Source organism: Phymastichus coffea, unplaced genomic scaffold, assembly GCF_024137745.1.
Source record: "Phymastichus coffea isolate CEN01 unplaced genomic scaffold, Cenicafe_Pcof_1.1 PCOF00001, whole genome shotgun sequence".
Taxonomy (NCBI): domain Eukaryota; kingdom Metazoa; phylum Arthropoda; class Insecta; order Hymenoptera; family Eulophidae; genus Phymastichus; species Phymastichus coffea.
The window spans coordinates 5,948,087-5,964,018 of record NW_026706812.1 but is presented as its reverse complement, the minus strand read 5'-3'; the positions used below and the strand labels follow the sequence as shown (position 1 = coordinate 5,964,018).

At 42.2% G+C, this 15,932-nt stretch overlaps 1 protein-coding gene across 4 annotated transcripts in view; it reads left to right on the top strand.

Moving 5' to 3' along the window:
• LOC131675389 (anaphase-promoting complex subunit 1) overlaps positions 1–15,932 on the top strand; it is an 896,320-nt gene that overhangs the window by 35,417 nt on the left and 844,971 nt on the right. For all 4 annotated transcript variants that reach the window (XM_058954365.1, XM_058954368.1, XM_058954359.1 and 1 more), the window contains exon 2: positions 254–388. In XM_058954365.1, the coding sequence (XP_058810348.1) occupies positions 305–388 (84 nt within the window). In that variant the 5' untranslated portion in view covers positions 254–304. The remainder of the gene's footprint in view (positions 1–253; positions 389–15,932) is intronic.

Sequence of the window (15,932 nt, the reverse complement as noted above, 5' to 3'; positions counted from 1 at the left end):
GTTTTGTCCCTCTCTCCTCGTACCTATCCTCGCCTATAGCAAACTAGCTGGCTTGCTCCTTGTCGACTCTCTCTCTTTCTCTCTCTAATGTCACTGTCTTGCTTACTTTTATGCCCCCAAAGCAGCGCTTAACGAATGCAATCTTTATAGCAAGAATTGATTACACTTTGAGAATTTAAATGAATGCAACGAATAATTTGTTTTGTCAACGAGATTTGATTGCATAAATCACTTAAATTATACTTCTTTTCAGGAGTTCACACCTATTGGCCGAAATAGAATTCTGAATCATCCTGAAAATCGTATGAAAAGAGATGCGAAAATTGATAAAAATATCCACATTCAAGCAGTGTCAAATGAATTTCTGGATATCGATATCGAAAAATCTGTAAGTTTATTAATTTTTCATTCTAGTATTCTTATATTCCTGAAATTTTCTGAAGTACTATCTAATTGAATATTACTAATTTATTTTTGTGTTTAACACCTACGTTTAATTAAATTTTTATCATAATGTTACGTCTACTATTTGTGAGGTGGGAATTTCTAATCCTTTTCGGGCTGTGATTTTTCACTTTACCCGGGTAAGGAAAGATTGATGTTGGCTAAAATACAGAAAATTTTATCTGCACGGCGCAGGTTCTTTTCTAATCCCTGAATCTAAATCGATTATTCTAGCGTCAATATTTTCAGAAGGCACAGAGAATTATCAATTATAGATTCCACTCAATACTATGAAGATCTTATTGATCCAAGTTCTGAGTGTTAACCAAAGTATCAATTGTATCCAACTTGTTTTGCAACAAGAGGACCGAGCGATACGGAATGGGGGAAATTTGATTTGAAGACAGGTTACTAAAAGGAAGTTATGTGATCTATAAATTTAATTTAAACTTACTTTTATTGAAGATTTAAATCCTTGCTCACAATTTGAAAACTTTGAAAATTGAGCCTTGCACGCCCACAACAGAAAAGGATGAAATTATGTTTGACTCTAAACTAGTCTTTGCCACTGAGAGAGAGAAGGTCTGGAAAGCGTGGCAGTCCTAACTGTGGATGGCGTAGCAGTGGCAAACAGTTCGCACACTACTGAACTCATTCCCCCGGGATGCGCTCTTTTTCAAAATAAAACCGCAAGAGACTCTGAAAGATTTGGGAATGTAAACTCCAAAAGTGATTGGTGGAAATTTTCTCTCAAGAGTGAAAGACACCGTAGACTGCACTTTTTTCTCGAGTTTTCCAACAAAGTTGGAGTTACTCATGCCAAATCGTGCACAAAATACGCTATTGTTTAAACTTATAACGTGCAAGGACTTAACAAAATTTTTATTACTTAACTATTATTTATTTTTTTGTCTAATGTATAAATAACAACTTGAGAGTTATTTTTAACTTTCAAATGTTATTTATTTATAATTTAACTTAAAATTGATTTGTTTTCGTCTTCAATTTTGCTTAATTTTAGTAACAGAAGTGAATATATAAAATCAAAATGCTATTGCTTAATGGAAATCGATTCTTAAATAGAAAGTAACTTGAAACTTAAAATTATACAACTTAATTTTGTCTATTTACGCGTAACTATACATTGGATAAAAATGATTTTTCTAAATTTATTATTACGACTAATTTTACCTATAGAATTAATTCATCTAAATAAACAAATTCATATTTTGTTATTGTAAATTTTTATATGATCCTAAACGGAAAAGTGAAACTCTAAGAGAAACGCGTGAGAAGAGTTTTATATCTTTTTTTTCTCTCTGCGCTCCATATGGGGTTTAGGCATTGGCACCCCATGCCATAAGTGCAAGGACATATAGAAGCACGCAATGAAGTACTAGATTTTTATCGTATAGCCTTTTTTAAATTCCAGGCTAGTAGGTCAGCTTGTATTTTCTAGAAATCTGAAAGAACCTTGAAAAGAGAAATTTTTCAACGTATTTTCACTTTCCAATTGTGTTCCAAATTTTGTACAATTTGATGCGCTTTAGTCGTAATAGAAGTAAAAAATAAAATTCAGAATTAATATCATTTATCCGACGTTACAATAAAATAAATGATTGCAATGGAAAAGTTTATTCAAAGATCATAATATTTATTATTTCTCGTAGACAATCTAAGCAACTCTTTTCTAACAAGTAGTCTTAAATCACTTTCCTCAAAATTACTAAATATCTATGCGTTATTAAAAAGATTAAAAGTGAACTGAAAACTTAGAAATTTATTTAAATTTTAATTTTACTGTCTTTGATATTTCCCTGTCTAATATGTCTAATTGTCTTCTATCAAACGGAGTTGAACTCACCTTAAGTCACGTGTCTTGTGACACTCGATGAGTCTTAAGTGTGAGCGACTTTACTCCTAATCTTCTTAATCCCCTAGATGTAAATGGATTAAAACCTAAGCCTTTTTCAATTACTTAAGCTACTAGGAAAATTAAATTACGAAAACGGCGAATATATTTAACAGACTTTAATTAATAAAAATTACTACAGTCTTTGTAGGGCCGAAAGACTACGCACGCGAATAGGATTTTACAATTAACTATGTTCGGTAAGAAAGAGAGAGAGAGAGAGAAGATTCGAATTCTACCGCGAACTAACGCTCGACGCGAATACAAAATATAATGCTAACACGATTAGATAAAATATCGAATGTATTTTGTATCGCATATAATGACGGAGGGTGCACCTACCATGCGGTGCAATTACGGTGATCAGCCGTAATTGTTGATGGAAAATATCAACTGTCGCTGCCCCTCGATTAATCAGCTGCGCTACTTCGATCTGCCTTTATCTGCTGCAATCTGCTGCTTCTGCACCGCTGCTTGCTGCTGCAATACTGTCGTTGCACACACGCACATAATTCTCCCAAGGAAACTTTATTTTGGCCAAACTAAGTGCGAAACACAAATCGGCGGTAAACTCGCGTGAGCAGCTTAGGCGTAACTGCTTATTCAAAAGATCGCGCGCGTCCTCTCTCTCTTAATTGTTATAACTAACGCGCGAGAAGCAGAATCGCGAACGGTTCGATTAATTAAATCGACTACCGTTACAGACCCCTCCAAGTCCTGACTACCTGGGCAGGACGAATACCCGCGATTCGCCGCCATCAGGAACCTGAAAAAATAAAGAAGGAAAGGGACCAAATAACAAACTCCCTTCTTTATTTTGGCTAATTTTATTGCCCTCCAGGGCCTACATCATCGTTTGGCTACACCTGGCGCTCGATGTTTCGAGTAGTGCCAGTATGTAGCCTTCTTCGGGCACCGCTGGGAGTTGGTCACCCCAGGCTCCCCACAGATGAAGCAGCCTCTCAGCTGCGATCGAGATTGAGCAGCCTCCCGATCTTGTGTAGGCTGCTCAGCAGTCAAAGGGGGCTGCTGGACGTTGCCTCCTTGGGAGGCGGTAATAGTGACGTCCCCACCGTGGCGGTCGCACGACCATCTTGTGACCTGACCACGATTGTGATATCTGGAGCCATACGCTCGTCCACATGGACCGTGAGCATTAGTCCAGTGCCAGTAGCTCCCAGGGCTCTCTGCTCCTGTCCCTTGTCCACCCGCAGCAGGGCCTCTCCGTATGCCCTCTGACGCTGAGCCATCTCTGCCCACTCCCCGAGCAGTTCTTCTGCGCCCTGGCGGCTCATGAAGCGTCTCAGGTGCAGGAGCACCTGACTGAAGCTCTTGGGCGAACCGCGCCAGGCAATCTCCACCTCGTTAATCCCCAGACGTACGTGTCTGAAGTCGAGGAGGAGAGTAGGCTGCTCCGGAATGCGGGGGTGGTTGTAGGCCCAGTGCGATGCCCCACAGGTTTCCCTGGGTCCTCGGCACTGGCTCGCACTGTCCGACGTCTGGGGTACGCCGGACTTGGGGGTCTGCACCCCCTGGACCACTGTGGACTTGGGACGCTCGACACTGTCCTGGTCCTCCGTCTGTGACGAAGCGTCCCAGGAAGCCTTCTTCGAGGCGACCCACGATGAATCCCGGAAAACGTCTGCCACCGAAGCATTGTGGTGCTCCCTTCGGGTGGTCCCCTCCAACTGGACCTTGGCGAAGTTCCGCAGATCTTCAATTAACTGATTCGCATCAAGGCCCACTTGCAGATCTAATAGCATCTGCGTGACCACCTCGAAGGTCTCCTCTTCGACGACGACTCTCCTGTCCATCTGTAACATTCAAAACAAAAAATCTCGGATGAAACTCCCTGCGCGAAGAAAAACCCTAATATAGGCCGCATCCCACCGAGTTATACGTTCCCTCGCGATTCTTTGCGGGAACGTCATGGCCCTCATCGTTTACCATTCGGGTTTATCGGCCCAACCGTCCTTAGCACGACGGGCACGGTCTTTGGAGGCCTACCACTCCCGCTTGTTTCCTTCATGGCAGAGTTGTTTCCTCTTACTGAACCGGTGACCATCTCTGGGACCTTTCGAGGTCGATCTCGACCTCTCTTGGTTGGGGTAGATATCGGTAAATCCGACGTATCGGTGGGATTATTATCTACGACCGTGGAGGCTGCTAATTCGATCCGCTCGCTTGGTAAATCGCGTCCCGGATCTTCGCACGCATTCGCGGAATCGTTCGCCTCTTCCGACGCACATTGTAGTCAATAGGTTCAAAACCACCTAGAGGCATGAAATCTGGTTCAAACTTTATAATTTTTGGTGAGGATCTTTTTTTCTACTACATGGAAGACAGCTACAAAGCCCATTCTCCAAACTCACAAACCCAAAACCCCAAACCCACAAACACCAAACCCCAATCTCCCAAACCCAACAAACCCACAAACCCCAAACACCAAACCCACAAACCCAATACTTCAAACCCACAAACCCAAAACCCCAAATCCAATACTCCAAACCCACAAACCCAATACTCCAAACCCACAAACCAAAACCCCAAACCCCAAACCCCCAAACCCACAAACCCAATACTCCAAACCCACAAACCCAAAACCCCAAACCCTAAACTGCCAAACCCACAAACCTCAAGCCCAGAAATCCAATACTCTAAACCCACAAACCCAAAACTCCAAACCCCCAAACCCACAAACCCAATACTCCAAACCCACAAACCCAAAACCCCAAACCCTAAACTGCCAAACCCACAAACCTCAAGCCCAGAAATCCAATACTCTAAACCCACAAACCCATTACTCCAAACCCACAAACCCCAAACCCACAAACCCAATACTCCAAACCCACAAACCTCTCTCTCTCGTAGAATTCATTTAACACATTGCACTTCATTATGTCTTTTTATCCTGACTTCATCATTTTTTTTTTAAATAACAGATTTCAATATGTAAGCTCTGTGTCAATTATAAATTTAAATTTCTTAATCGTGTAATTTCAAATACTTATACAGTAAATTGTAATCGCAATTTATTCTACATCATTGAAAGATTATAATGGTAAAAGTTTGAAAGTTACTGTTTTATGTTTATGGTGAAATCTAAAACAACTATGTATGGCTGTCTATTTTCCTTTATATAGTATGCAACTTATTATAATGTATTGCGAGTAGATCGATTTACAAACCTAAATCAGTTATATTACAAGAAAAAACTATAGATAAAATAATATTTTTATAATTAGAACAAGCAAAATTGAATATGTCAAATTGAAGTAACTCAAATTGTAAATGAAATGGAATAACAGTAGTCGTTATCAATAAGAATAAGATGTATAAAAAATTTAACCACATATAACGTTTAAGTTAAAATTTGCTAAATAATTTCCTTTAATATTAGTAATATTCATTAATAATACTTATAAGTCATATTTGTATTGTATTATCTATAATCATTCACATCACATTCATTCATCACAATCATTCGAGAGCCCATTTTTTTAATTTTGGTGTATTTTAAAAAAATTAAGACTTGTGCATACTTGCAGTATTATTAGTATTCTTACATCACACTTACATCACACTTAATATTTTAAAATGGAATCTCTTACTCTACCCCACTTAAACTTATGTGACGTATTGTTCAAAGTCGACAAAAATGAACAAAATGTTGATTGCTTAATCAGTTATGTTAATACGATTTATCCTGACTTACACGAAGAACAGTTATCGCGCGTAAAAAAAAAAACTTAGTCTTAGTTTTCTGCGCATCTTCAAAATGAAATTATCTTCTGCATTTTACAAAGAAAATGTATTTAGAAATAAAAATTGCCAGTGGTTATCAGAAAATGTTATTATTGATCTTAACGAGGATGTCCCAAGTGGTGGCAGACCATCATTAGATAATTACGAAGGTAGTTATAAATCTACTAAGCGCAGAAAAATACTACTTCTGTCTGAAAGTTATTCAGAAGAAGAAATAAAACAGGCTTTTTATAAAAACTTAAGAGATTCTGGAAAGAAACATTTGATACATGTTATTGAATGCCTTTTAAATAATGAAGAATGCAACTTACTTTCATTTACCGAAACTGAATCATTAGCTCTTATTGAGGATACAAAGTTATCTCGGTGGCAGTATGATACGATTCGAAAACGATCTAAAGAAAAGAATGCAGATATTTTTATACCTTATAAAAAGCTTGCAGAAGCAAAAGCAGAATGCTATCCTGTACCTTCAAGTATATTAATAACTGAGAAACATGTTTCTATTGATTTGCAAGCTTTATTAGATTATACATGTAAGCAATTACTACAAATACCTACTGTTATTTCTCTCATACCTAAAAATGTAACTGAAGTATCTCTTATAATGATTTGTAAATGGGGATGTGATGGTGCTTCTGATCAGAGTGAATATAAACAAAAATTCAATGATGGCACTACATCAGACAGTAGTATATTTATGATCTCTATGGTACCGCTTACATTAGAAGAAAATATACCAAATTTAAGAAAAAAAATTTAGTCTAATCCACAATCTCGCTCGACTAGATATTGCCGAGTTATCAGTTTCGAATATATCAAAGAAACACCAGAGAACACTCGTGATAAAGTAGCTCGAATAAAATCTGAAATCAACGCTTTATCACCAACGTCACTAGAGATTGCTGGTATAAAAATTCATGTAAAGCACTCGCTGCATCTAACTATGATACATGGAAAAGTCGTACAGACATTAACAGATACACCTTCATCCGCATCTTGTGTAATATGTAAAGCAACACCATCACAAATGAATAATCTGAATGAGTTATCGAAAAAAACTGAGATACTTGATAATTTTAACTTTGGCTTATCAAGTTTACATGCATGGATACGATTTATGGAATGTATTCTTCATATAGCATATATATTAGATTTCTGCAAGTGGGCTGCAAAATCGATTGAAGAAAAAGAACAAATGAAATTAGCTAATACTAGGATCCAAAAAATGTTCAAAGATAAAACAGGTTTACTTATAGATTACCCAAAACAAGGGATAGGATCTTCCAATGACTGTAATACTGCAAGAAGATTTTTTCGTGATCCTGACTTGGCATCCCAAATAACAGGTGTCGACAAACAATTAATCGTCAGATTTGGAATCATATACAAACTATTGCATGTGGTATAAAAATTGACACCATGAAATTCAAGTTGTATGCAAAATAAACTTTACAATTATATATAAATTTATATAATTGGTACTATATGCCAGTATCTGTACCTAAGATACTTTATCATGGAGTGTAACAGGCTACCGCTTAGTCGCAAATCCCGGGCAATTGTATTTATCAATACGGCCAAACGGTGCTCTGTTAGCTGTATGCTTCAAGCACACTTACTCACCTCGCTCCGGTGTACGCATGCGCCGTGTCCTCTCGGAGATCCAACTTGGGTGTGCGAACTCTCCGCAAGGGGCGCTGATGCGCTTGCTTGCCAGCGCTCCGTCGGCCACTGCAGACAACTCGGTCGACGAATAGCTCCTTCTATGACTTTCGCGATCCGTGTTGGATTACCGGCGCGTTCGAATCAAATATAAACAATAACACCGACACCGGACAAGGTGAGACGAAATAATAAGATCGTCTCTTATTGATGTTCAATCACTTTATTTGACGAAATTACCCTGTACAAGGGACGATTGGCCGAGAGTCTGGCGCACGCAGTAACGACATAATAATTTGAACGGGGAGAGAGAGAGTAGATTTCGCGGACGTCGTGGACTAGTCGCACCCACGCTACCTAAAGCTCACCGCGCACGCTGCGCGGGATCGCACGCAAAACAAATTTCAAAGTGCAGCGCACTTACCGTTGAATCGATGAGGATACGGTGGCCAACCGTATCCGATTATACTAAGATAACGAACTGCCTCTGCAACTGCCCTTCGCTGATGTTGTTGCGTTGCCCGTGGGTGCAACTGAGGTTGTAGTCACTGCTGCCGACGCCGCACACGTTAAACAGTGTGCGCACTCGTCACTCCACTCTCCAATTATCCCCTCAATCTCCTTGTCTATCACTCGGAAGTAAAAACACATTGTCGCTTCAAACGTAAAAAGCTGCGATGTCGCCGGACTGAAGGACACAGTCATAATGGCTCGCTACCTCTCCCCTCCCGGTCATTACGCCTAACGTACCCTCTCTCTCTCTCTACCCTAAGCCGATCACGGCTATAACACTTAGCCACGCTCGACAGTCTACGCGAGTCCTAACGATTATCGGCAATCGTTGCAGGAGATAAAATCATTAACCATTTTGCACTAATTCCAATAGGTTTATTATCTGAAGAATCTCAGGAATCTCGAAACAAGAACGTGAAGCATTACCGAAAGTTCAATACAAGAAAGTGTAGTAGAATCGCTACTAATACCGATTTGATTCATAAATTACTTATTTCATCTAATCCATACATCTCTAGTTTGATATACAAAATGAAAAACACTAAGCTTGAAATAGATAAGGCTGAAAAAAATATGTTAATATTGGAATAATGGTAAATTATAATTACAAGAAGAACCTTTTTAGTTTTAATCAAGCACCCCAAACAGTGAAAGGCAAGGGGACTCACTTTAATCAAGGACCCCAAGAAACAGTCCTTACTACGTCCACGTCGTTGTTTCTGGGTAGCGCTAAAAGTAAGATTAGCTCATTTAAAGCAACAGCTTCTGAGCACTTGTGAAAAATGAAATTTTAAAGTACAATTTCAAAATACAATTTGAATCGCTTCACCTGTTTGACAGTCCGCGGTGTTGGATATTCCAATATCGGTCGTATTTTCTCTGGATCTGGTCTTACTCCGTGCTGGTTCACAAGAACTCCCAAATACCTGACTTCCGTCTTGCAGAAGTGAATTTTGGCTTTGTTGATGGTTAGGCCCGCACCTAGAATTACCCTTCATACCATTTCTAGGTGCCGCTTATGCTCCTCAAAGGACGGCCAAACCACAATTACGTCGTCAAGGTAAGCAAAAGCGAATGGATCCATATCCGGGCTTATCATCTTGTTCATCAACCTCTGGAATGTCGCTCATGCGTAAGACAGTCCGAAGGGCATTCTCTTGAATTGAAAGTGCCCTAATCCAGGTACTGTAAACGCTGATATCGGACGCCATTCTTCCTTTAGGGGAATTTGATGGTACGCACTACTCAAGTCCAGAGTAGATATGAACTTTGCATCCGTTATCCGTCTTTGGATGTCGTTGATATGGTAAAGGGAAGGCACCAGGTTTGGTAATCGCATTTACCTTTTGGTAATTCACGCAAAACCGATACTTTCCATCAGACTTCTTTACCATCACCACTGGATTTGCCCACCCGCTGGTCGCTGGTTGGATTATATCTTTTTCCAGCAGATCCCTGACCAGAGCGCGTGCATTTTCTCTCGCACCCTGTCAGAGACTGGGTAGTATTTCTGTTTGATAGGTGGAGCATTTCCAACATCTATTTCGTGCTCAACCCCCACGGCACAGCCTAAAGCCTGACCTCCGTTAGGAATCAATCAATTAAGGAGGTCTTCTATTTCCTCCAGCTGTGTATCTGTGGCCTCCCACAGTCCTACCGGTGTGAGAAATGCCGTACCATCAATTCCAGCCACTTACATTGGTACTTTCACCTGGGCGTCCTCAAGCCATAATTCATCCTTGTCGGGATCCAAAACTGCGCGGAACTCTCTTATAACGTTCGCACCTACGTAGCAGTCATCCGTGAGCAGTGGCGTAATGGCGACTCTGATTTCCTTCGTGATTCCTCCTACTTTAAAGGGGAATATCACGTGACCAATCTTAGCCCTAATTGACCCATGACCGTGGATGAGGCGCCGATATCATAGAGTGCTCTAATTTTAAAGTCACCTATGTCTACCCGCAACCTCCACCTGGTCTCATCCTCAGAGTCATATCCACGAGTCGCATCTTTGCCTCCCTTCGTCGTGCTTTTCAGCGGCTTTTTCCCTTCCGCTGCTGCAACTACAGTGGGCTTGCTTCTACTCGTGGATCCCATCGGCAGAGGAGCTTTTTGTGTGGAGAGGCTCTCCCTGGAGTCTTCCCTCTCCTCCACAATTTGTATGTGGCCATCTGACCCTTCCAGAATGACCACTCCTCTATTCTGCCGAGGGCTGGCATCAGGTTTGATCGCCTTCTGCTCCAACATACCGCTAGGCCCCGGGCTCTCTTGATGCCCTTCCAGGACCTGTTTGGATCCCTGGGTTGTCGACATCTTGCTGTTTCCCATCGGCGACCCGCAGCGAGAGGTCGAATCTACTGGAGGCGCGAAGATGACCTCTTCTCTTCGCTCTCCTTGCCGTTTCCCTTGTTGCAATCTGGGCAGAATTTACGACTACATCCCAGTTTGCCACAAGTGGAACACTGAAGAGGCTTGGTGAAGTCGATCTTCCACCTCTGTCCTTCTCGCCGCTCGCCAGGAGACCTGGGAGAAGGAGAATTTTTCCTTCTCCCACGCCATCGGCTCTTACACTGTTCTGGAGGGCTGTCTTGCTTCTCATTGGCCAATTTGCGCAACATCCGCTTGATGCCGTCCAGACGCTCTTCCATCTTCTTATCAGAAGTGGAAGCTTACGTAGCCGATACCGATGCTTGTTCGGTAGGCCTCCTGGCAGTGTTCTCTACGCCCTGTCCTCGCTGTGGATCTCCTTACTTCGCACGCGCCTTCCCTTCGCTAGCCATTGCAGCGGTTTGGGATTTATTACCAGCCGTTCTTTTTTCCGGCTGGTAGGCGTGCTGAGGGAAGATCGTTGAATTGTGATCGGCGAATACACCTGGACGACAACCGTTAGATAATGTGTTCTGTACCTCGGTCGCTCTCCTGTTAAACTCGCGTATCCACGTCAACTCGCTCCGACGCAGCTGAAGAAGATTTGCATAGAGAATGTCTAATAACCACTCCAATGGCATTGGTGGTTCCAATCTATTTACGAGAGCCACTAGGTTGGACACGTAGTCTCGCACTAGTTCGTCCTCACCCTGGAACCGGTTCTGGGCTTCCTGCAACAGCTTTTGTTGCTGTTGCGTACTAGTGCCGAACCAATCCCTGGCGTCAGCGACGAACTCTGCATAACCTCCTAAGGTCCTCGCGTTACCTTCGAGGATCTCTGATACGGAACAAAGCACTTCTTCATCAGTTAGCCCTGCGCCCACGCGCAGATCTTCCAACCTTGAAAAAAAGTATCTATGCTCTTTGCCCTACTACCCCCAAACCTCAATTTCCATCCGCGGACAATTTTCTCAACATCTCGGGTTGTGGAGAGCCCTGAGGATAGTTGAGGACCGGTGCCAAATGATCGGCTTCGATTCCTCTGTCGAACAGGTGCGGATCTCCCATACTCTTCCGGATCCTCTTCTCCTTTTCTTTAGAGGGCTTCTGGTGGGGTGACGTCCCTTCTCCTGGGTAGTGGTCTTAGAGGAGCCGGTGTGCTTCCCGGAATCCCAGAATCGTAGTGACAGGTGAATGTGTCCTGAAAGTCCATATTACGTCTGGAGCGCGGTGGAACCGAATCGCGCTGAGAAGAACGGCTAGCATTGACCATCTCAAGCATTACGTCTCGTATTCGTAGGCGCATGTCCTGTGCCTCGTGCTCCGCACACACCTTGTATTCCTTGCAGAGTCTGAAGGGTTTCTAGGATTCGACCTACCAGCTTGAGGTTGCGGTCGACTCCCTCCTTCAGGTACTCTATTTTCCGGAAAGCTTCACACAAGAATAATTCTTCCTGAGGTTCCTTCCCGGTGCAGGATTCCTACGACCTGAGATCCGGATTGCTCCGTTGCCTCTCCCCCTCCTCCTGCTCCTGGGTGCGAGCTCATCCTCTTCTTGGCGGCTGGCTTCACCCTCAGAGTCCTCATTCGGGCAGGCGAATGTCCCTGACATAACTGTCAAGGATATTCCCCCCCTATTGATGATTCTCAGGGGATGGTCGCTGTTCTCGTCTGCGCTGTGGTTTTCCAACTCGTCACAGACCGTGTCGAGCCACGCTTGTCGGGTGCGCCTCCTGCGCCCCGCCACCTCTTTACTGCGTGTGGTCTCTTTGAAATCTGTGACGGTGTACTCTCCTAGCAACCATCTCCCAAGCCTAGCCGCCTGCTGGATGACACTTCCATCCTTGGCCAGCTCTAAATCCGCCAAGTCGCGTTCGCGCTGTGCGGAGGTCAGCTCTCATGCCTAATTGTCGATTTGAGCTGACAACAGAGCCATCTTGCCTCCGCACGGATGTAGGATGCGGTCGAGGTTTCAAATTATCGACCTAATCGACCACTACCGCCTCCTACCACCCAAGGTATGAGCGGGGTATACACTATTTAGTGTAACTACCCTTAATGCCTCCTTTTTATAAGGCACAAACTTGCGAGATTATGAGCGCGTGCAGTCTCCGTAAACTATCTATTAATATTATAAAAATATCCTACCTAAGGTCGGAGCCTGCTGTTTGCTTGCTCCGCCTAGCTAATATTTTCTGGACTGCACGCTTGGATCGCGCTCTCTGCCTTTATCGTCGTTTAGGTGCTTCCAACTCCCCTTTATCCAGCATACTATGGCTGAAATGGGTTAACACCTGATTATTCCGAACTACCTGAAATCACTTCGACCTACTAATAATGATCGCTTTCGGCCCTTTTTACAATCAATTTTAAGCCAAAACTTCGAAGTGATTTCGTTTTTTCCCCAGCAGAGGGCGTACCGCTCACGATCTCGCACTACCACCCGCTCAAACCTTCCTAAGCGCTCGCGTAATCGTCTCTCTCTCTCTCTCTCGTGCGGCAATTACCTTCGACGCACAATCCTATTCGCATTCAACGGATCTTAATACCAGTTGGGCGCCATGTAACGGGGGAGGTTATCTGAAAAATGGGAAATTTATTTAAGAACAAACTTCCACGATGCAGAGCAAACCGCCGCTCCGTTAAAAACGTATGATAGTACGTGTATTCGCCTTAACGTCAGATGATTTATCCTAGTTGTCTTCTATCGAACGGAGTTGAACTCACCTTAAGTCACGTGTTTTGTTACACTTGATGAGTTTTAAGTGTGAGCGACTTTACTCCTAATCTTCTTAATCCCCTAGATGTAATTGGATTAAAACCTAAGCCTTTTTCAATTACTTAAGCTACTAGGAAAATTAAATTACGAAAACGGCGAATAAATTTAACAGACTTTAATTAATAAAAATTACTACAGTCTTTGTAGGGCCTAAAGACTACGCACGCGAATAGGATTTTACAATTAACTATGTTCGGTAAGAAAGAGAGAGAGAGAGAAGATTCGAATTCTACCGCGAACTAACGCTCGACGCGAATACAAAAAATAATGCTAACACGATTAGACAATATATCGAATGTATTTTGTATCGGATATATAATGACGGAGGGTGCACCTACCATGCGGTGCAATTACGGTGATCAGCCGTAATTGTTGATGGAAAATATCAACTGTTGCTGTCTCTCGATTAATCAGCTGCGCTACCTCGATCTGCCTTTATCTGCTGCAATCTGCTGCTTCTGCACCGCTGCTTGCTGCTACAATACTATCGTTGCACACACGCACTTAATTGTCCCAAGGAAACTTTATTTTGGCCAAACTAAGTGCCAAACACAAATCGGCGGTAAACTCGCGTGAGCAGCTTAGGCGTAACTGCTTATTCAAAAGATCGCGCGCCCCCTCTCACTCTTAATTATTTGAACTAACGCGCGAGAAGTAGAATCGCGAACGGTTCGATTAATTAAATCGACTACCGCTGCAATTGTTATGAATTTAATATTAAAGAGATTAAAAAATATCTATCTAAATAAAGATTTTTTATTTTGGTTCTGAAGTGTTTCTCTACATACATAAATTTACTGTTAGAATATGTAAATAGGTCGAATCAAGTATTTCTTCCTTTGTATATCCTTGGTTAACCTTTAGAGGATGGGGATTTAGAATTTTTAACTGCTCAATATTTTCTATAGAAAATGAATAATATATGTGTTTATTATCGGAGAATACTCATAGGTGAAGTGGTGATCAATGGTTGAGCCACTATAGTGGCTTTGTTTTATTTATTATTATTATTATTTTTATTATTTTATTATTATTATATTATTTTATATTATTATTTTATTATAATTACTATTTTATTTATTATTATTTAATTGTTTTATTTGGCGCAGGGAGTTAGTATCTGGTTTTGTTATGGTTCTTTCGTAAATTTGACTTTCGATTTCGATTCAGCGTTGGAAAATACCTCTGAAAACTATATTCACACTCCCTCACTATAGAATGTTTTTTTACGCAACAAAAAGAATAGTTTACCCTTATTTTAGGGTTGGATTGATTTATGGTTTTTTTCGTAATTTTTGACTTATAACATCAAATTCGTAATCAGTATGCACAAAAACGCCAGAATTAACCTATTTTATATACTAACTTGAGAAATTATTTTGAGTCATATAGTGGTTTTCCTGCCCTTTAAAGGTTAATAAGTTACAACTTGACCATCAACTACGAATAGCTAATGAACGGAAAGTTCCAATTTGTTGTTAGCGGATTTAGCTCAAATAAATCTCTAATAAAGTTGTTAGGTAAAAGAATGTAATTTAAAGTACCGTGTTGTTGAATTGATTTGTTTCGTAATTGTAAAATTTTTGTCAACCTCGAGCTGCTTTGTTGCTTGACATTGTGATGAGAGCAAGCGTTGCGCTTGTTCTCGTCGGAATTTTCCCCAATGTCCCTCTCTCTCGGCAAGGCATGCTGACCAACGTTAGGCGCATTGAAGAATGCGCCTAATGCATGGTCTTTGTTTCAGCCGACGGAGAGGCCGAGACGGCCGGAAGCTATTACACTGACGATAGTATAGAGGTGTTAGAAAGAGAGAAAGAGAGAGTCGGGGGCGTGCGTGCCCTACGCAAGATTAGGCAGGCGCGCGTCGCGAACCAATTAGCGCATTGGTCGCGCGCCGCCTAACAAGTAAGTTAAGTGGGTAGAGAAAAAGAAAAACGAAAGACAGACGGTAGTAAGTCGAACGGCCAGTGAGAAGGTTTTCCAGCCGATCGGAAGACAGATCACAGTGAGTCGGGCAATGAGTAAAACGGTAGACGGCCAGCGGTAAAAAGTCGAAGTGCAGCTGATGTCAAAGAGGCCAGCCGAACGCACATACCGCCAAGGACCGAAGAGAATCAAGAGTACAGAGGACGACTGCCTTGTTTGAGCATCTACTCGGGACGCTACTCGGAGAAGCCGGCAGGAGTTGTCCATGCGACGACCAGCAACATCGTGCGCAGGGCGCAGCCAGGCCTCCCGTTCCAGTATCAAAGGTCAAGTCTTGCAAGTTAATTTCTCTCTCTGTCTCTCTCTCTCTCTTCAACGATAGCACAGAGCGTAATTGTAAATGTTAGGTAGGTAGCAAGGCGTGCACACGCCGGATACCTGCCCTAATTATGGTCGGCGTCATAAGTCGCTCAAATGGAAATCGTCCAGGCGATCCCTCGCCGGGCGACTTTCTCTTTTAGTTAAGTAGCCTAAGTCGGTTTGTCGTCAATACGGTCATCT